At 46.3% G+C, this 20,932-nt stretch overlaps 1 protein-coding gene across 2 annotated transcripts; it reads left to right on the top strand.

The window, feature by feature from the left end:
- Window positions 1–16,912: 16,912 nt before the first annotated feature.
- BST2 (bone marrow stromal cell antigen 2) lies at window positions 16,913–20,286 on the top strand. Of its 2 annotated transcripts, none has more exons than XM_031437571.1 (5): window positions 16,913–17,437; window positions 18,218–18,293; window positions 18,563–18,620; window positions 18,892–19,022; window positions 19,260–20,286. In XM_031437571.1, exons 1-4 carry the CDS (start codon window positions 16,928–16,930, stop codon window positions 19,001–19,003), a joined length of 756 nt encoding a protein of 251 aa, XP_031293431.1. In that variant the 5' UTR covers window positions 16,913–16,927; the 3' UTR covers window positions 19,004–19,022; window positions 19,260–20,286. The 2 variants fall into 2 exon arrangements, with proteins under 2 accessions (XP_031293431.1, XP_064336056.1); XM_064479986.1 differs by having other exon boundaries at window positions 17,019–17,437; window positions 18,155–18,293.
- The last annotated feature ends 646 nt before the right edge of the window (window positions 20,287–20,932 follow it).

The following is a 20,932-nucleotide window of genomic DNA, read 5'->3' as shown; positions in this document are numbered from 1 at the left end:
AATGATTGTACCAGTGGAAAACAGAATGTGCCCATCTGGACTGGAGGAGAGGGAGGTTCACAACTTTTGTGACTGCGGGGTGGATTCTCTCTGCACCCAGGATGCAGCAGCCCAACCATCCAGGTGGAAGCGATGGCCAAATATTTTTGCCCCACATCCACTGGGTCTCATTAAGGATTACCCAATAAATACCTGGGCTGCATGACCAGTGCCAAACCAGTCGCTATCCTTTAATAGGACAGAATGCTGGCACAGTTTCCAATGATGTACTTCTCATATTCCTCATATTCCAACTGAGTTGGTTCTGTTGAGAATGTTTTTTCTGTTCCCAAAATAGAGGTCCCCAGGTACTCAAATATCCCTAACCTGGGGTTAACCAAATGTACCCATTTCGGATGTAAGCATAACCACCTGTGTCTCTGATGGTGGTACTTTTATTGGTCAGCAGTTTGCTGGGCTGTCGGTGATGACTAACAGAAAAAGAATATCCCCTGCTCAGTGTTACTGATAGTGTGTGCCTGGTTTTTGGATCAGTATTGGTAATATCAGATGAATTAAAGGCACTAATCTAAGGGGGAGGGTATAGCTCAGTGGTAGAGTGCATGCTTAGCACGCATGAGGTCCCCAGTACCTCCATTTAAAAAAAATCAAAATAAATACATACCTAATTACCTTCTCCCCACTAGAAAAGAAAAAAAAAGAGCTTTCATCCAGGTTTGTTTTTCTGTAATGTAATATACTGCGTTAGTGCCTTCTAATTCCCTCACTGGAGTGTTAGTGCCCACCACAGCAATCCTGATGAATTAGAGAGGAGCAGTTTTTCACATATCCAACAGCTGGAGTGATTCCTTTGCTGGGCATGTGTGTGGGTCCCTTTGGTGCCCACCCTGTGACTGGACAGCACAGAAGCAGCAGGAGTCTAAGGTCAAAAAGACAGATCCTTAGTAGGAACTTGCAGGGGAGGTCTTCCCCTTCACACTTATGACCTGATCCTTAGATGTTAATGTGGCTGCAGTTTTATGAACTTGACCTCGTTGTGCATATCAGACATGTCGGCAGAAAGAGCAGCACTGTCAGGAGTGAGAAGGTGGACTCGGGGAAGGAGAGACCAGAGCAGGACCCCTACCTTCTCCTCCCAGAACAGGACCCCCACCTTCTCCTCCCAGACCAGGACCCCCACCTTCTCCTGTCTTTCAATGGTGACTGTCCAGCTTATAGCAGGACAGCAGGGTCCCAGTAGAGACTAAGCAGGTCCCCCTCACCCAGGGGTGTAACTCACTCATCCTGGTGGGACATCCCACAGCGAACTCCACTGCTGGTGTGACAGGGCTTGGTGTTCTAGGCAGCACCACACATCGATCCACACTGAGAGTCGGGGCAGGGGCTCTCTCCCACCACTTCCGCACCTTTACAGTGTTGGGTGTCTGGGCAGGGCTCCTCAGTCTGGCATATGGGGCAACAGGCCTTCCTGGTTGATTATTTAAATGTATTAAAGCCTGGGGCAGTACTTTAGTCCGCCTAGCGGGTGGTTTTTCCTCTTAGTCATTTAATCTGCTGCTTTAAAATTCCGTTCTCTCTTTCTACCAACCCTGCTGCCTGCAGCTTTGGGTTGGAGGATGGGGGAGGGGTGGAGATGGAACTTCTGCTCAGTGTCACGTGCTTTGGCCCAATCTTGCACATCATGACCCTTAAAATGTAACCCCCGGTCACTGTCTATTCGATGAGAATATCTGTACTCAGTTCCTCTAATCCCCTAGTGGTGGACAGTGACAGGGGAAACCTTGGGTTAGGCTAGATGTGGTATCCACCCAAACCAAGACAATTAGAACCCTCACTTGCCAATCCCTCACTGGTTGGGAATTCCAGTGGATGGCCCCAGATTCCACTGGCAGCTGCCTGGGGCATTGTTTAGAACACACAGGACCAACTGTCACTGCATTAACCAAGTCACTGTATTTCGAGGGCAATTTAGCATCCTTGGCAATATGCCATCCCACTACGATGGCTGCTCGTCCTATAAGCCCAATCTGCTGTATCTACTTAAGAGCCCATTAGGGCTTCTACTGGGTTAGAGCATCAGCTCTCCGATTGCCAGGGACATGGAAAACAGTGAGGATCGCCTCTGGTTACTGGAGGTGAACCCAAATGTCTTTTCACATATCTTCACCCTGCAAGGGCTTATTCATGATCATCCACTCCTTGGCTTCCCATTGTCCAAACCATAGGGTTAATGCCTTGAAAACAGCCCAACTATTAATGCAAAGGGTTAACAAACACCCGGGGGTCTTGAGTGATCGCCAGGAGTTCAGCCCACTGGCTGCTGCAGTTTGTTTGCCATCCAGATGGTGGCAGTGTTGGGCTGAATAGTGACTGTAATCCAATGACCTGCTGCCCAACCAGATTCAGCTCAACTGCAGCCATCAGCAGAAATTTCCCCCACTTCCTCTCTACACGCTGCGAGGGCAACCACAGGAAGAGGGGTGGGGCATTTGGAGGCTCTACATACTCTGCAAGATCCAGCAGTACCCGCGTTTCTAGAGACAGTGGGCTGGCCAACAGGGGGCTCCTGTGCCGCATATAGGACGTCACTCAGTGACTGTGGGGGTTTGAGCCGTGGCAGAGGGGTGTCGATGGAACATACTCTTAACACACCCCTTGATAAGAACTGACGTTATTTCCATGGTATGCTGGTTTTCGCTAGAGGCTCTACTTGGAGGGGCGTGATGTATTCTGCTAGAGCTTTTGCTTTATGGGGGTATATTGGGTTTCTGCCCCCTTCCGGAGCTGGAACCAAAATCTGAGGGATACTCTCTCCTGCTGTCTCTGCCACGGTGCGCAATCCGTACCGTCCAGAGTCACAGATACATCTAACTCTCATGGTAACCCTGCTTGGGAGATGCCCAGAGCTTTAATCTGCTTCACTAGTATTTTTGCCTTCTCAAGTATTTTTGGCTTGCTGCTCTAATCCCCAGTCCCACACATGCCCTTTCTTTGCTTAAAGGTGGTATAAAGGATGGAGGCACTGCGCCAGGTGGGGAATAAAAGTCCTCTGAAACCCCCAAATCCCTACAAAGGCTTGTACCTTTTTCACATTATTAGGGGTTGATAGGCTTGCCCCTTGTCAATCACAGCTCTGGGGACAAGGATGGGGGGAGACCTCTCAGGCATTTCCCGTCTGAAGTCTATGTCTTAGAATAGTGAATACAGGAAAGCACATTGAAACTGGAAGAATTAAACGAGTGCTTTCAGAAGACACAGTGCAGGAGTAAACAGGAGACAATAGTTAATGGACTTTTCACAAAAATAGCAGAACTTCAAACATTAAAAAAAAATATTACTATCTTAAAAGAAATGTTTGGAATCAAAAGTTTTATCAATAATACATTGATAGCCTGTATTTTGAAAATTCAGGGACCATGGATTTGGATAAGAATCCACAGTCAGTTAATAGTCCAGATGAAAGAGAGACTTCTGTAAATTCTAAGCCTTTGAGTCCAGACATCTTGAGAAAGCTGTCTCATCAGATGTCATCCACTTCAGCTCTGGGAAATCTTTACCTTCCGGTCACCAGATGGTGTGAAAGTCCAGTCAGGGTTTGGTGCTTTCTCTAAATATGTCACATGAATCTAAGAATCTATTCTCTTAAGTGTGGTGCCACAAGGGCTGGTTGACAGAATGTGGTAAGGGCCTTTCCAGCAAGGTTGAAGAAAGAATCCTTCTAGAGGTGTATTTTCTGATAGACAAAATTTCCAGGTTGCAAGGTGTGATGCTTAAGGTCTTCATTGCCCTGGAGCACACTGTGCAAAGATCGCTCTACCAAAGCGTGGTAATTTTTAATAGAAGCAATTAGGCCTTACAATATTGAAGCATATCTACTTTTATTAGCTGCAGATAAAAAGAAGTGGGGGCTAGGTGCATTGAACATCCTATAACTATCTCAAAGAGCGAGAGTTTATGAGTTCCAAAGGGGGTGCATCTGAGATTTAGAAGAACCAATGGCAATGCTTTTGGCCAAGGTATTTGGAGGGTATTCACAAATGTTGAGTCTTCATAGTGCTGTTGGTGAGTTCGACTAACCTGGAGGACTTGAGGATGATAAACACAATAAAAGTGTTATCAACTGGCCAAATAGCACAGACTTGTTGAAGTACCTGACCTGTAAAATGGGTTCCCCTATTACTATAAAGTTCCAGAGGGGGTCCCCAGGTAGGGATAATCTTTTCTAGCAAAATTTTAGCCGCAGAAACAATGGCCTGTCTACAAGGGAAAGCTTCAGTCCAGTGAGAAAACATACAGCTCTGTTTATATCCATGAGATGGGGGCATGAAGCTGCATGAAGTCCATTTCTCAAACCTCCAATGGGCTGTTAGGCAATTCAAAACATCCTGGAGCAGCGCGAACAGGTTTCCCTGCATTGTACTTTGGACAAATGGGACAAGCAAGGTAAGCACTTTTTGCAGCTTTATTAATATTTCCCCACCAATATTGATTAATGCGTGCTATCATTTTTGTCAGTGGACCAATGGTTTAATGCATTGGTTTAATGTAAGAAGTGGGGCTCTTATATATATAATAATGGTTTGTATTATTATATATAATATAAAATAAACATAATGTAATAATAATACAAGCCACTATTTTATATATATGATTATATATTATAATATAATGGCTTAATGTAAGAATTGCAAATCTTAGAATATCTGGTCGGACACATTTGTTATTTGACCAAACCAGAATTTTCCCTTTTTATCAAACCAACAGTTACTAGATTTCCAATATTGATTTTCCCTTCCTGGGGACAACTGTTGGCCATTTCTAGTCAATTTTCTAGACTGTCATTTTGAGGAGCACCCCTTTGGACTATGACAGAGGTTTGGCCACTGGTTCCTTTGAAAGCAGCATTTTTGGCAGAAATATCAGTGAATGGATTTCCTTTAGCCTCTAGAGAGTCAAGCTAGGAATGCCAGGGATCTTAATGCCAATGCGGCTGGCAAGAGTATGGCATCTGATGAATTTTGGATAATAGAGCCATTTTTAATATTTTCCCCACTAGAGGTAAGAAAACCTCACTGTTTTCATAACATCTCAAAGTCATGGGCTAGCCCAGTTGCATAATGGATATTGGTATAAATGTTTGAAGTTTTGCCTTTGGCTGAAGTACAAGCCTGAGTGAGAGTGCGTGATTCAGCCTGTTGGGTTGAAGTAGCCAAAGGTAAGGGTGCTGTCTCAGCGACTTTGAGAGGTGTGATAGCATGCCGAGCATGATGTTTACCATGGCCATCCTTTAATTATGAACCATCAGTAAACCATGAGAAGTCTACAATGGTTAGAGGAGTCTCCCGCAGATTATCAAAGGGAGTCAAAAGGTGATCTGTCAGTGTTGGACAGTCATGAGGGAGTTCGTCAGCGAAGGAGAGGAGAAAAAAAGCAGGGCTGAGGTTATTATGACCTGAAAGAGTTATGTGAAGAGCAATCAGCAAAAGGATTTCACAGGAGGTGAGGCAACTGCCTGAAAAGTGTTGAGTGTGATGGAAATTCAGGAGGGCTTCTACTGCAGGGGGTACAAAGGTGGTTAATGGGGAATCCCATGATGATTTCTTTGGTGATTTCTTCTTAACCAGAAGGGCAGTCACAGGAGTGGTTCTGAGGCAAGGAGGGTATTCCAGTGCCACAGGGTCCAGATGTTGGCTATGATACCCTATGGGTCAATGATGGTCCCCATGTTTTCAGGTGAGTCCTCCAAGGACATTTCCTTCCTTCTCAAATAGAGAGGAGAGAAGGAATCTGATAATTAGGATGTCCAAGGGCGGGGGTCTCATTAAGCCCTTCTTTAAGGCTTCAAAAACTATGTCATCCTGACCTCCCCAAACAATGGGGCAAAGTTTGCTGTTTTTTAATGAAGTGTATAGGGGCTGGGCCTTAAAGAAAGAATTTTGGAGTCCAGTTTTGACAGTAGCCAGCTAGCCTGAGAAAACCTCATAGTTGGTGCTTAGTTTTAGGTTTGGGGAAGTTCAGGATCCCCTGAAGCCTACCTGGATCTAAATGTAGTCCTTGTTCTGAGATCAGGTGCCCTAAATATTGAACCTGAATTTGAGCAAACTGCAATTTTTCTTTGGAGACTTTACAAGACCAAAAGTTTTGACAGGTGGGTGCTATCTTCCTGTGAAGAGGTTTGAGAATGGCAACATAGAAGCAAATCAGTCATATATTTTGGGAAAAAAAAGTAGAGCCTGAAGAAAATTTTACATCATCCAAATCAGATTTTAAGATTTGTGAAAATTAAGAGGGACTTTCTGTGAAGTCCTGGGGCACTACTGTCGAGGTGTATTGCTGTCCTTCCCATGTGAAGGCAAAAAGATATTGGCCTGCCTTGTAAACTGGAATACTGAAGAATGCACTGCATAGATCAGTTATGGTGAATCTTTTGCTTTCAGTGGGGATGAATGTTAGTAGTATTGATAAGTTAGAAACAACAGGGTGACAAAAAAATAACAATGTTGCTCATTGCTTGAGGGACCTAGACAAACCTACCTCCTCAACCCTTGGGTTTTCTCAAAAGTAGAATAAAAGTGTTACAGGAACTAGCATAAAGGTTAATGAAGCCCATTATAATGACTTGCAATCTTCTATTAGAAGCTTTATAGCTTGAAGGGCTTCTTTACTTACAGAGTATTGATTAATTCTAGGGAGAGGTTTTGAGAGGTCTGTTTGGATCTCAATGGAAGATGCACTGTGGATTTTGCCAACATCAGTTGGAGATTTTGCCCATAAGGAGGGTGGTAGCTGAATCAATAGGGACAAATGATCATTGTCTCCAGAGTCAGCTCCAGTATCATCAGAGATGGGGCAAATAAAAAATGCTGAAGGATTATTTAATTAACCGTATTGGCTATTTTGATTGCTACTCTCAAATTCTAGAATTATTTCCCCCTTTCTGGAGAAAGAAATTCTGGCATAATACTTTTCTAAGATGTTTCAGCCTGATAAATAAATAAGGGCTGAGGAACTAATGAGAAAAGGGTGTGTCTCTCTCAAGGGGCCTAAACAAAAGGGAATAGGTTCATTCTTGAGGTTCATTAGAGACTCCCAATATTAGAACTGTTCCAGTACTGTGAGGCAGGGGCTGCTTTAGAGCAGAGGAGTTGAACATCCAGAGTGTGTCTCCAGTGTCAATAAGGGACAGACACAGGTTCATTCCCAATCTGGAGAGTTGTTTCTCTGAGCAGATTAAGACAGAATATTGGAAAGAGCCGCTGTAATTCCTGGGAATTAGAAGGACATTGGAAAGCCTGGAAGGGGACTGAAGATGCCTGGAAGCTTAACTTTATAACAGTCTCATTTCTAGTGTCCTGGCTTTTTGCAAAAATAGAGAAATTAGGTTTTTGGTTTTTAAAGACCTTCATTTGCTATAGTTAAAAATTAAGACTTTTGGTGTTCTTTCTTTTAGGTGACTCATCTAGGGTGCAAGCAAGCTGATTTGCCGAATTAACTACATCTGGAGTGGACATAATTTCCCATTCCACCCTGGTCCTTTTAACTAAAAGAGAAAGATCCCAGTTCAGCCCATTAATAAACATAGAGTTAAAGGCTACCCAGTGGATTCAACATCTGAAAAAGACCAGAATTTTCTTTGAAAACAATCTGAAGTTGATTATAGTAGTTATGAACAGGTACATCAGATTTTTGTGTGCAAGCCTAAATTTTGTTCTGGTCATTGAGTGTAGAAAAAGCTACTGCAATTGATCTGTGGAGGACTCTAGTGAGTGTTCTAGGCTCTTGACAAAAGTTAGGGGTTTGTTTTTCCTAAATCCTTTTCAGAGGATGTTCCCATTGGGTTAGCTAGTTTCATCCAATACTTGGTTTGATCCTTACCAACAAGCATGTGGACTAACTGAGATAAATCTAGACAGCCAGGCTTGTTTTGAGATAGGCTGGGACCTGGCACTCTTTACCAGGAGTGCCTGCACCCAGACAAATGGCTCCTCGAGCAACAGAGTACAAAGAAATTACAAGGCACTAAAAATATCTACAACACATGTTCAGTTGGGGCAACTATGAACAATAAGATACAAAAAGGCCACAAACCAGCTGCCATTTCGGAAGTGCCAGCAAAAGCAAGGTACTGGGCATGATCCCATCACACAGCACCTCCATGGGCATGTGCAGAACACCTAAGCTATGCCTCCTACCCAAACCACTGATCTGCCCCCACCCTCTCCCTGTTTAAGGACCGAGCTTGTTTCCTCCTCCACTCAGCTCAGGGAGTGATTAAGGGCATCTGTTTCTTATTTTCACTTCCTCCTGCTGCAGCAGTCCCAGTAAAGTCATGCTTGAATTTCTTTATTTTTTAATAATATTCTTTTTAAATTAATTGATTGATTGATTGATTGTGGGGGAGAGGGTAATTATGTTCATTTATTTATTTATTTACCTTTTTAATGGAAGTACTGGGGGTTAAACCCCGGACCTTGTGCTTACTAAGCATTCACTCTACCACTGAGCTATAACCTGCCTCCCATGCCTGAATTTTTTATCCAGCCTTTTATCAATTTCTATTGATTAAAAATTCTGAGAACCTGGGTCTGTAATAGGTTGAACTCCTATGTGAAATTCTCCAGCAAACCTATCGGAGCCCTCAGTTACTTTAGGGAACTCTTGCAATTCATATGGTTTGCAATTCAGCCTCAGTCCAGGGAACCTAAGAAACTTGTGTTTTATTTGGGTCCTTAGAAGATTTCACTTTAAAAGGGCAGATTCTGATTGGTTTGGGGTGAGGGGGTGAGAGAGATTTAGGGAAAAAGGTAAGTTTGGCCAGAGAATTAGGATGGGGAAGCAAAGGGTACAGAGGAAGTGGAGGCAGTGCAAAGAGAAAGAGGAAGATGGCAACAGATGTGGAGCCTTAGCACAAGACGGGTGCTGCAACACAGAAAAGTTGAAGGAGAGGAAAGAGAGCCTCAGGGCCATGTTGTCTCTCTTTGTTTGCTTCAGTTAACTTAAAAATTGTGTTTTGCAGAGAGGCCATTTTTGACTCCTGATAATGTTTGGAAGCCTCAAAATATCAATCAAAATAGGCATCCCATTCAATTTGGACAATTTTAGAGCCATTGCTGTCCAATATTAAGAAAATTAAGTTTAGGGAGTTCAAAAGTTCCCCAAAATGGCCATCAGTGTTCTAAATTATTTTGGGGTTAAGTCAGTCCATTTAGTTAGAAATGGGCATGAGTAGAGACTGATTGGGGAGTGGGGGGTAATTTGGTTTGTTTGTTTGTTTGTTTGTTTTTAGAGGAGATACTTTGAATTGAACCCAGGACCATGAATATGCTAAGCATATGCTCTACAACTTGAGCTACACCCTCCCCAGGATTGTGATTTTTAAACATAAAGTTGACTGGGATCCCTAAAGGGGAGTGGAGGGGAACCCTCAAAACATTTAGATGACTGTAATCCCATTTCTTAGAGGTTTTTCTTTAGAGCAAAGGAAAAAAAATCTTAAACAGCATAGTTCCCATAGAAACACCCAGGTTCCAAAAGGAACCAGACTGAGGACTAGTACAGTTTCAGTAGAAACAGCCTGGTTTCAAAAGTCAGGCCAAATGGGTAATCACAGAAAGGACAAAGCCTTAAAAAAAAAAAAAAAAAAAAAAAAAAAAAAGCAAGTCCTCAATAAAGTCTGGAGACTTTAAAAATGCAAAAAAAGCAGATTTTAAATCCAGGAGAAAATTTACCCTCAAACTTGGGAAGAAAGGACTGGGCTCAGTGGGCTCTGTGGGTACCAGCACCTGTTTGCTTACCAGCCTCAGTCTTATTAGGGGTCCTTTCTGGACCCCACTTCTCAGACATCAAGTAAAATTTACCTAAAACAATTAAACAATCAGTTATTTTACCAAAAAAAAAAAAAAAAAAGAAGAAGAAGAAGAAGAAGAAGAAGCAGGGGGCGGGGGTACTCGGGAAAACAATTGCAATTTGGGATATGCAAATTATAGTGAACCACAGACAAGCCTGGAGAATGTAGGAGAGAAGTGTTCTCTTATAGAGGAGAAGGGGGAGTTGAGAGGGGCTATTATAAACAAAGAGTCCACTGGAGGAAACTGGGAGTTCAAAGTGTAGTGGCTTTTCATTGGCTGAGTTGTGACAGTCTCTAATTGGCTGGTCTGTTGCCAGGCAGGGAGAAATCCTTCCTTCCTCCCTCCTGCTGAGTAGCAAAGTAGTCATCTTCTTCCTGTTGGAGGTGCAAAAGTACCACCTCTGTCTGTTGCAGAATTGACACTGAGAGGTAGGTCATAGGAGCTCACCCTTCTGGCCTCCCCACCCCATTTTAAATGAGGTTTCTGTTTATTCGTTTTCACGTTTCCCCATTTTGATCAAAATCTTTCTCTGAAAGCTGATCGAGAGTCAGGTTTGTTTGTTTGTTTTCCCAGGTCAGTAAGCTCAGCAGGTATGTATTCTCTCATCAGGAACACTTCCTGAACTGGGGGCTGCCCCACCGGCTGGGTTTGTGGTTGCTGTGCTTCTGCTGTCCTTGGTATTAGGGGTCTGACAGCACAAGGTGCTTCATCCATTTCACCGTTAATCACCACAACATCCTCCCCTTCAGTCTCCTCACTTTCCCAGGGGTCCCACCTCTTAGTGGCTTTATTCCAGGTGCTCCAACCTTAATCTGAGGCGGCTTGCACCCTCCTAGCTTTGCAAAACAGCACACTCAGTTCTCCAACTTAATATCCTGCTTTCCCACCTTCTCCACTAGCCCCAAAGCTATCAGAGTAGTGAACAACCACATCTTTCTCTAACCTCAACTTTTCCTCCAATTTGCTAACTCGAGCTTCAGCCTCTAATTGGCATGGGTGTCCAGCTCCCTGTGACAGTCATTCATCTCCCTTCTTTGCTGAACTGCACTCTGCACAGTTCCTCAAACAGTACATTAGACCAGCTAATGTTTTCAGGGCATCTCTGTATTCATGTGGAGGTCCACAAGCATCTAACATACAGGACACTCTTCCTCACACAGAGGTCGATGGCCATCCAGTAATTTCCCCCTCAGATGCCTCTTTCCCAAGGCCCATTCCTTCAGTCTCCTGGCTGGCTCACCAATTGTTGGCTCCCAACCTCCAGAACCAACGCGAGCTGGTATTCCCTGAGTGAAATCTGAAACTGGCCCCTGTAGACAGAGGGTAAGGAGTGACGGAAGAAGGAGGCAGAACACTCCATAATTGTTGGTGGCGGGTTTAATAAGCAAGGAAACTTACTTAAAAGGCTTGTCTTGGGCGCCTGCAAGATGAGTAGGTCTCAGCCCTCACCCACCATGATCTTACAAGTTTATACAGAGATCTTAATGGGGTTCAGTCAGATGTATCAACCAGATGGCTTCAAAAATGCATTATTCTCTCAAGGTTGTGGCTTAAAGTGGCTTGAAGTGAGAAAAGTGGGCAGAACATATATTCCAGTATAGAGGAAGGGGGGTGGAAAAGGATAGAGGAAGAGATAAGGAGCCTCTAATTGCCCCGTCCAGCTCTCAGGTCAACTGGTCATCACATCCTCTCAACAACCTCTTCCAACAAGAAAACATGGTTTGGATGCCCACACTCAGTCCTGGGGCTGCTTCAGAGGCCCAGGACTGAGAAAGGGGTGCTGATTGAACTGCAGACCCAGGGAAATGTCCAATGTGGGTCGAGGGCACTCTGGAGCTGGTGTGTTTTATAGGAGAGGGAGGGGCTGCTGGAATGGGGACCAGGGAAGGAGCTGGAATGAAAACAAGAACAACTGTGACACGATTGGAGAGATAAGAATCCACCCAGGGGCAGGCAATGGATTAAATTCTAGATTCCTCTTTAGGGAAAGCAAGAGCCAGGGAGACACACATTCTGCTGGGACCCAGGAACCCCATTTTGGGGAGCTCCATCTAAGGAAAGGATTCAATCAAATCCAAAACTTATCAACTGATGATAAGGATGAAGTCTCACAGGGTAGTAAGAATGCACTAGGCATTGAGCCAAACATTTTTGATATATTGATGTATTTAATTCTCATAATGACTTGGGATGTAGCTGATATCACACCCATTCTATAAGAAAGCACTAAATAAATAAATAAGTAAAACTAATGAAAGAAACCACAGTGTCAGCAGGATGAAGTAGCTGGTCCAGAGCCAAGATGGAATTTGAGGGGAGGTCTGATTCCTAAGCTGCACCTAAGACCCTCCAGGGCAGTGCTTCTCACCCTCCGCACTCCTGAGATGGAGCATTCTCTGTGGCGGTGGGACCACCGTCCTGTGCACTGTGGGAAGTTGAGCATAAGCCCCGCCTCCACTCGCTAGAGGCCAGCGCCCTTCCTCCTGCAGCTGTGACAACCAAAACTGTCTCTAGCCATTGTCAAATGTCCCCCTGGGGGCAGAATTGCCCCTGGGCCAGCGGCTTTCTACAAGCATGGAGATGTCCCTCTGTCGCCCACACGGGGCTACGCACAACTAAAAACACTTCAATGTCCCAAAGTAAGGCATTCTGTCAATGCAATGAAATGTATGTGTAGTTTAATGAACAGAAATAAAACAGTTGAACAGATACACGTTACTGCACGTAAAATAGATAAACAACAAGGACCTACTGTATAGCAAAGGGAACTAGATTCAATTTCTTGTAATGAGCTGTAATGGAAAAGAAACTGAAAAAATATATATGTATGTAATTATGTGCATAACTGAATCACTTTGTTGTAGACCTAAAACTAACATTGTAAATTGACTACATGTTAATAAAAAATAAGAATTAAAGAAAAGAAGGTGATGAGAGCTACACATAAAAGAACACACCCAGAAAATGAAAAAAAAAAAAAACCTAAAAAACAACAAAAAAAGAAAGAAAATAGTTGACGGAGGGAAGCAGGATGATTGGATCTTTGCGTCCTTTACGGACTTTTTTCTTTAATGTCTCTACGTTATCATCTTAATATTAACCATGAAAAGAAAAACCTTTGTGCATGCTCTCTGCTCCTAGAATCATGTCACTTCCCTGCCTACCCCAACCTTCTCTCTTTTTTTTTTTTTTTCTGAGAAGTATAGTCAGTTACAATGTGTCAGTTTCTGGTGTACAGCATCATGTTTCAGTCATGCACATACATACATATATTTGTTTTCATATGCTTTATTATTATAGGTTACTACAAGATACAGAATATAGTTCCCTATGCTATTACAGAAGAAATTTGTTTTTTATCTTTTTTATATATAGTAGTTAATATTTCCAAATCTTGAATTCCCAATTTGTCCCTTCCTATCCCCTTTACCCCTGGTAACCATAAGATTGTTTACTATGTCTGTGAGTCTGTTTCTGTTTTGTAGGTAAGTTCATTAATGTCTTACTTTTTCTTTTTTTAGATTTCTCATATGAGCGATATCATATGGTATTTTTCTTTCCCCTTGACCTTCCCTTAAATGAGCCCCTTATAAACATTTGGTTTCTACTTGCCTACGAGGAATATTCCAGAACACTTCCTTGGAACTAAGTTTGTTAAAACAAAGAGTCAAAGCTGGAACTATTTGAATGACAAAATAAACAATGGAAAGTGTAAAAGAAATATCCCCGAGTCCACACTGATTTAAATAAATGATTGAATAAATAAATAAATGGGGGAGAAGAGACATCTCCCAGGCAGAAGAATCCCGAATAATTTATGCAGATGCTCTGCCCTCAAGGAGGTGGAGGGTGACTCCTCATCCCTTAGGTTTGGGCTGTATATAGTGACTTCCTTCCAGAGGGTACAGCACAGAAAGAGGGGAAGAGAGTAACTCAACAGTGGAGACACCTGGCAGACACTTCAGCCAGGTGACTTCAACATCACAGTGATACGTTATATTGGTGGCATATGCCCTGGACACGGTGTGATGAGAAGGGGGCTTTGCCTCTGTGGTCCTCCCTAAACCCATCACCCCAGTTCAATCATGAGAAAAACACCAGACAAATCCTAGCTGAGGGTCATCCTTCAAAACACCTCAAAACTGTCAAGATCATCAAAACCAAGAAAGTCTCAGAAAGGATTCCAGCCCAGGGGAGCCTAAAGAGACATGACAACTTAATGTAACCTGGGGATCCCAGGACAGACATTAGGGAACATGAGGAGATCTGAATAATGCATGGACTCCAGTTAGCAATAATGTTCTCAGTCAGTACTGGTTCATTAATTTTAACACACGTCCCATACAGATGTAAAATGGTAAAAATAGGAGAAATGAGGTGTAGGGTATAGGCAACATTTTTGTACTATCTTTGCTATTTTTCTGCAAATCAAAAGCTATTCCAAAATAAAATGCTTCTTTAAAAAAAATAACAAATCTGGGGGGAGGTTATAGATCAACGGTAGAGTGTGTGCTTTAGCATGCACAAGGTCCAGAGTTCGATCCCCAGTCCCTCCATTAAAAATAAGTAATTAAATTAAAAAAAATAAACAAACATAATTACCTCCCCCCCAAAAATAAAAAAAAAAACAAAAAAATTAAAAATAACAAAGCTAAAAGCTGAGGAATGGTAGCACAACTATTTCTATTTGGAATTTTAGAGAGAAAAAAATCACAAACTTTCTGTTTGCAGAGCTAGGACTAGAGTGAGATGAATAAGGTACTTGCTTTGGTTGCAAAATATGGGGCAAGGGGCACCTAACAGTTCTATTATTGTTATCTCCATCTTAGAGCTATGGAAACTGAGACAGAGAGGAAATCGCTTGCCCACAGTCTCACAGAGAGGCAGGGCTGCTCACACACAATATTAGCCTCTACCGGAAATTGTGGTCCCGAGCTGACTCTCAGGTTTGAAACTAGCACAGTGGGGCTCCCATAAGTCAGCTTTGCCAAGCGTTGTGCACCTGGAGTCCTGGCCTGGGAGGGAGGACCCTGCTTATGGTGTTGCTGACAATTAAGTTCTTGTCTCATCCCTGGAAGAATTCGGAGACGACATGCGGAGGTTAAGAAAGCAAAGTGAGGATTTATTAAGGGATGGATAGTACACTCTCAAGGGAAGAGCGGGCAGGCTCGGGTGAGCAGCTGCACTGAGCTTCTTTGGCAAGTTGGTTACAGAGTGTAAAAATGAATGGGCGGAATATTCATTGGGGAGGGAAGGGTTTGGGATCGTATTCCCTGATTTCCATCCGAGCTCCACCTTCCCCAGGGGAGGAAGGATTTCTGTCCTTAGTATGGATCGGAAGTGTCATGGTGTCGGTGCATGACAGATACTTCTAATCTGCAAGGCTAATATTATTGTAATGAGGCATAATGAGCAAATGGTTACATTCAGACACAGGAGATTCCTGCTTTTTCCCAGCTTTATTTGCCTGCCTCTAGGACACTTGTCACCCCAAAATATGTGATCTCTTATCAGGTCGGAGGTTCCTGCTTTTTTCTCTCTGCCCAAGGACCCCCATTGTTCACAAGATGTATGGTTTCCTGCCATTTGGCCCGGGCCCCTTCTTTTTCTGGTCCTATCTAGCTATCTGCCTACTCTAACACTGCAAGGAGACAAGAACTTAATCTTCGGCAGGAGTGGGGCACACAAGCTCCCCCTGGGCCTCCTCCACAAGATTGTCTCTGATCCCATGTCATTTGGCTGCTGAGTGGCTTTAAGGGGTGGGGGGGTGGGGCTTCAAGGCCAGGGCTTCTGGCCTTGGCCCTGCCCACCATCTGACCCAGCTAACTGCAAACACTAGAAATGGCTGACCCAAGAGAATCTGGGTTGTGGTCAGGCTGCGACTAAAAGAAGCCACCGGAAAAAGCACACAGCTGCCTTCCAGAGGTCACAGCCGGCAGCTGGTAGACTGTAATCAGGCTGATTTCCAGCAGCAAGCTCCAGCTCCCTTGGTCACATGGAGGAAAGGTCAGTATGGCCTAAGTTTCCTCAAACCTCCCTCCACGGTCCAACCCCTTTTAGGGGCCTCTCCCCAGACAGCCCCCCCGAGCCCTGTGGGGTCAGCATGTCCCAAATGGACCTGATTGTCTTTCCTCAAAATGTGCTTCTCACTCTGTGGCCTTGTTTTCACATTATCCACCTCTCCTGCCCTGTGCCACAGGACCAGCCATACACCCATTGAGAGCCTGCTAGATGCCAAAGCACTTTACTCAGAACTCCTCATTGGCCCTCCTAATGAGGCTGCTCCTGTTATTGTCCCATTTTACAGATAAGGAAACTGAGGTTTAAAGGGTTTACATCACACCCTGGAGTGGCAGGGGCAGATTCTGGGAGGAGGAGGCTGTTTCTGGCTGGAGCCAGACCAGTACCTGGGCGACCTTGTTCGTTGGCTGGGGCGGCCTCTGGTGGCCAAATGGGGCAACTGCAGTCTTGGTCACAGGGCGTGGGGGTGTCCATCCAGATGGCCCCCCTCCTTCCGCCAGGCTATGATCCTGCCTCTGACACCCTCTATGGCTCTCTGTGGTCCCCTTTGCTTGGTCAGGGATGCTAAGTGAACCCCTGCTAGGTCTAGGTCACCACGGAGACCCGTGAACTCAAAACCCAGCCTCTTTGGTCAGATCCAGACCTGGCCCCCTGTCCACCACTCACCTCTCAACCTCATTTTCCTCAGCTGGGGACTGGAACAAAAATGTCCTTCACCTCTTCAGGTCATGGGACAGATGGAGACAAAGCTGGCATACACTAGGCGCTCAGTAACTGCAGTTGTCACTCTCAGAAACACATAGGAGAGGGTGTATAGCTCAGTGGTAGAGAGCCTGGGTTCAATCCCCAGTATCTCCGTTAAAATAAATAAATAAATAAACCTAATTACCCCCTCCCCCCGCAAAGAAAGAAACTTTTAAGAGAAGGGCAGGGACTTGAGATGGGGTGTCGCAGGCAGTCCTAGCTGCCCCTCCAAAGGATCTCACTGGCCAGCATCCAGCCCAGAAATCCCCAAGGCTATAATTTGGCAGAAACAACTCACCTTTTTTCTTGGGAAAATGAAAAGGAAACCGAAACCTAAAGCCTGGGCTGTCCTCTGCCTGCAGATTTCGTGTTCAACACCTCCAAGTCAGAGGACCCTCCCAGAACTCATCATTGGTCAGCACAGCTCCTATGCTTATAAGGGGGCAGCCCCAGTCCACAGAAGGTTCCAGCGCCCTTCTCTAACTCCCATCCAAACTCCCTACCGGCAGATCTGGTTGGCACCCACTTTTTATCACTACAGCCCTATGCCCATGCTCGACTGCTGTAGGAAGTTGATGCAGCGGGGCCGCAAGCTGCCGGGATGGCTGTGGTTTCTGCTGTTTCTGATGGTGTTGGTGGTGGTGGCTCTGCTTGTGCCCCTGATCATCTTCACTATCAGGGCCAACAGCAAGAGCTGCAAGGATGGCCTCCAAGCAGAGCAGGAGTGTCAGAACTCCACCAACCTCCTGCAGCGGCAGCTAACCCAGACCGAGGAAGTCTTACAGGAGACCAAAGCCCAGGCCACCATCTGCATCCAATCTGTGGTAAGCCACTGCACCCACTAGAGCGCCCTGTGCTCGGGGCGCTCTCACAGGGCCTACGTGGAGATCCATCAAGATAGACTTTGAAACTGCCCCTGGATATCCACACCACAGTTTGGGAACCTCTAAATTCTTCAGGGTGCTGGTGTCAGGGGGCCTTAAAAGTCTCCAGAGCACCCCAATCGGGGATTTCAGCAACCCTGCTAGGATGTGGGGGGACTCTCCAATTTCCAGGGCACTGATTTGGGGGAGCTAGAAACTGCCCTCAGGCCCCAGTGTTGGGGAGAGGAAGCCCCCTCAAGGGATTGGGATGGGGACTTCACCAGGTCCCAGAGAAAGAAAGGGCTCTTGATACTTCCACTGCGTCTAGACAGATTTTGAAACCTTCACTTGCGTCCTGGTACAGGGGACCTTGACACTCCCATTGGACATGTAACTTTGGCTCCAAAGTCCCCCTGGGTTCTGGTTTGGGGAGAACCTCTCAAGCTCCCTGGGCAATAGCCCAGGGGATCTGGAAATTTCTCCTAGAGTTTAGGCATGGGGAGCCTCCAAAGTCTCTTGTGGGGGGCCTCAAAACTCCCATTTTGAGGATCACAGTCTTATGGGTGGCCCTGGGAAGATGGGAATTTGTGGCCATTCTTCAAGGTGGGAGATTGAGGTGCAGGGAGGGTTGGAGAGGAAACTGAAGAAGGTGTTGGACCTGAGCTCCTCTGACCCCAGGACCTAGGGAGGGATCCAGGACCCAGGGACAGAAGCCCGGTTCCTTACCCCCCCCCATCCCAGGAGACCCTGAGGGATTCCCTGGAGAAGGAGAAGGCTCTGGGTCGGGAGCAGCTGGCACGTGCAGAGGAGCTTCAGGGTGAGCAAAGCACAAGTCCAGGGTCCCACGGAGGGGGCTCAGAGGGGTGGGCCAGGTATTGAAAAGGACTGGGGAGGGAAGGTCCCAGGGTTGGGGTCAGGAGAGAGGTCCCGGGCCAGAATCCAGTTGGAGGGGTGGGGAAGGGAGTGGGCCAGCTTTCCAAGCTGGGGCTGGAGGAGGGCAGGGTTGGAGGGGGTGGGGTCAGGCAAGGGGTGTGGCCACCGTGTTGACAGGGCCCCTGATTCTGTCTCCCCGCCTCTCTCCACCAGATGAGGTCCTGACATTGAAACAGAAGCTGAACACTTTGGAGGAGGCAGAGCGACAAAGGTCCGAGATGACGCCCCTCAGGCCACGCCCCTTTCACCCCACCCCCAAGACTCTGGACCCCTTTGGATCGGAGAAACTCATCGTTGCTCAGGGAGCAAAGTTTAAAAGCCCCAGCCTTGTCCCTTGTGTCACACAGCCATGGGTTGGCCAGTGCCCACTCTCCCCCCCAGTGACTTGGTGGTGGGTGGAGGAGTGGAGATTCTTAGGGGAGAAGCCTAGAGCTGCTGGAGCCATCCAGCAGCTGCCAGAGTTGTCCCTTTCTCTACTCCAGAAAAAGAAGTGAGGCCTCAGCAGCTAACAGCTCTTCCAGCTGCTGGAGCATCCTGGGCTTCCTGATCACTCTGAACATGTTGATCCTATGCCTCGAGTCTTGGCAGGGCTGAGGTCCCAGGAAGCCGGCCGGTAAGGAGGGGAGTAGCCAGGGGGAGAAGCTGAGAAGGGCCGGGAGTCAGGGATGGGTCAGGGCCTGGGGAGGTGACCTGTCTGCGGAGGTAGAGGGCTGGGCACAGAGGAGAAGGATCTTGGAGCGGGACAGAGAGCTCCCTGAGGAGGGAAGGGGCCCTGGAGCCGGGCGGGGCTTCAGAGGGGGCGGAGCCCCTGTTCTGTCCACCTCTGAGTCCCTATTTTGATGTCTTTTAGGCCACAACCTGGACTGGTCCGGTTCCCACTCAGCTTTCTCAGGGGACCACATGGCAACATGGTTGGGGGGGTGGGGAATGGGGTGGCAGCAGGGGGTCCATGGGGCAGCTCCCGAGGGATGCCTTGGGAATGGAGAAGTAGTGGAGTGGGCCCAAGGCTGCCCTAGAGCTGGGGAGGGCATGCAGAGTGCTTCTTGCTGTTACGGTTTCTAGAAGGTCACTTCCTTCTGGGGTCTTTGGGCCCCATTGAGGGGGGAAAAAACCTTACTCTAAAGTTTTTGGAGTATTATTGTGCCACCCCAAGCATCTAGGACCTGCCCTGTGGGCAAGGGTGGACACCTATTGACATCTACACCCAGCCTTCCCTGTTCTAGAATGTCCCCAGGAATCCCTGGGGTTCCAGCCAGCACCACTCCAGGGCCTCCCCAACCCTTTCCTCTGCTGGGATTATCTTAAAGGACTCTACACCCAGGTCAGTGCTCCCTGCCTGAAGGAGAAATAACAAAATGGCCACACTTAGGCTAATTCCTGGCCCTATACTTGCCGTTTGATTTAAAATGGTCAGCAAATCTGATTGACCGGACACTGGCCCCAGCCCCAGGCCCATTGTTAGAGTTAGAGTTAGAGTTATTAACCTCCTTGTTTATTTTACCTTACTCTGGCAATTGAAGTTTACAATCATGTTTGGAATTTGAGTCATTCCCCCAGGAAGGGAGTCATGGGACAATAATCCTAGGAAAATGACCAGACCCCTAGAAGTTCCTCCTGGTGCCTGATGAATCTGATCAGATAAAGAAGGTCATGGGCAGACACACCAAGATTCAGACTATGGAATCCTCTGCTTCCAGGAGGAAGATTTAACAGAGACTTTTGTTAATTAATGTCCCCTTTTACACCCCAATTTGTTCACTGTATAATCACTAAGCCCCAGCCCTAAAACGGGCTCACAGTTTTGAAGGCACTAGCCTGCTGTGAGGCCCCTTTGCCTGGCAAAGCAATAAAAATACCTCTTTTCTTCTAAACCCTAAGACCTGGTCTCTGAGTTATTTGGCTCGTCAGGGACGGAGCTGATCTTTCAGCAACATGCCTGCAGAGTGGTCTACTCCCATCTCCTCACCGGATCTTCTCCTAATAACAGTGGTTCCAGGAGGAAACTGAGGCTGTGAAAGAGACACTTTGTCCTGGTTCCCAATCCCTTCCCACAGAAAGTGCAGGGCTCGGATTCAAATCTGGATCTGCAGACACATACAGACCATGCCTGTGTCACAATGCCCCCCTCTTCTACATCCCCCAAACCCTTATTCATCCTGCAGTACCAAGCTCTGGGAGCCCCTCCTCCAGAGAGCCTCTCTGCTTCTCAGAATTGAGGGCTACGGTCTGACAGACCCTTTAACCCACTTTCTTGCATCCTCCCATGCCCCACAGTTCCCTCCTCTTCCTTCCTCTAAGTTCTCCTGGAATCCCAACTATTGTCCAGGCAGCTTCCTGTATGTGGCACTGGGGGTGGATGCTTGCATCTACCCAGAATTCCCAGAATTCTGCACTGCCCTCAGGTCCCCTGGTCCCCACTCAGATGGTTGGTAGATTCCCCCTCTATGGCTTCTGCTGTCCTCCTAGGGACCCCCAAACACCATCCCTGCCACAGGCCCTCTGACCCCCTTGTCCCCTAACTTC

The sequence above is a fragment of the Camelus dromedarius genome, chromosome 27 (genome assembly GCF_036321535.1).
Source record: "Camelus dromedarius isolate mCamDro1 chromosome 27, mCamDro1.pat, whole genome shotgun sequence".
Lineage (NCBI taxonomy): Eukaryota > Metazoa > Chordata > Mammalia > Artiodactyla > Camelidae > Camelus > Camelus dromedarius.
Note: the sequence above shows the minus strand (reverse complement) of the source record. Positions and strands in the feature narration are given on the sequence as shown.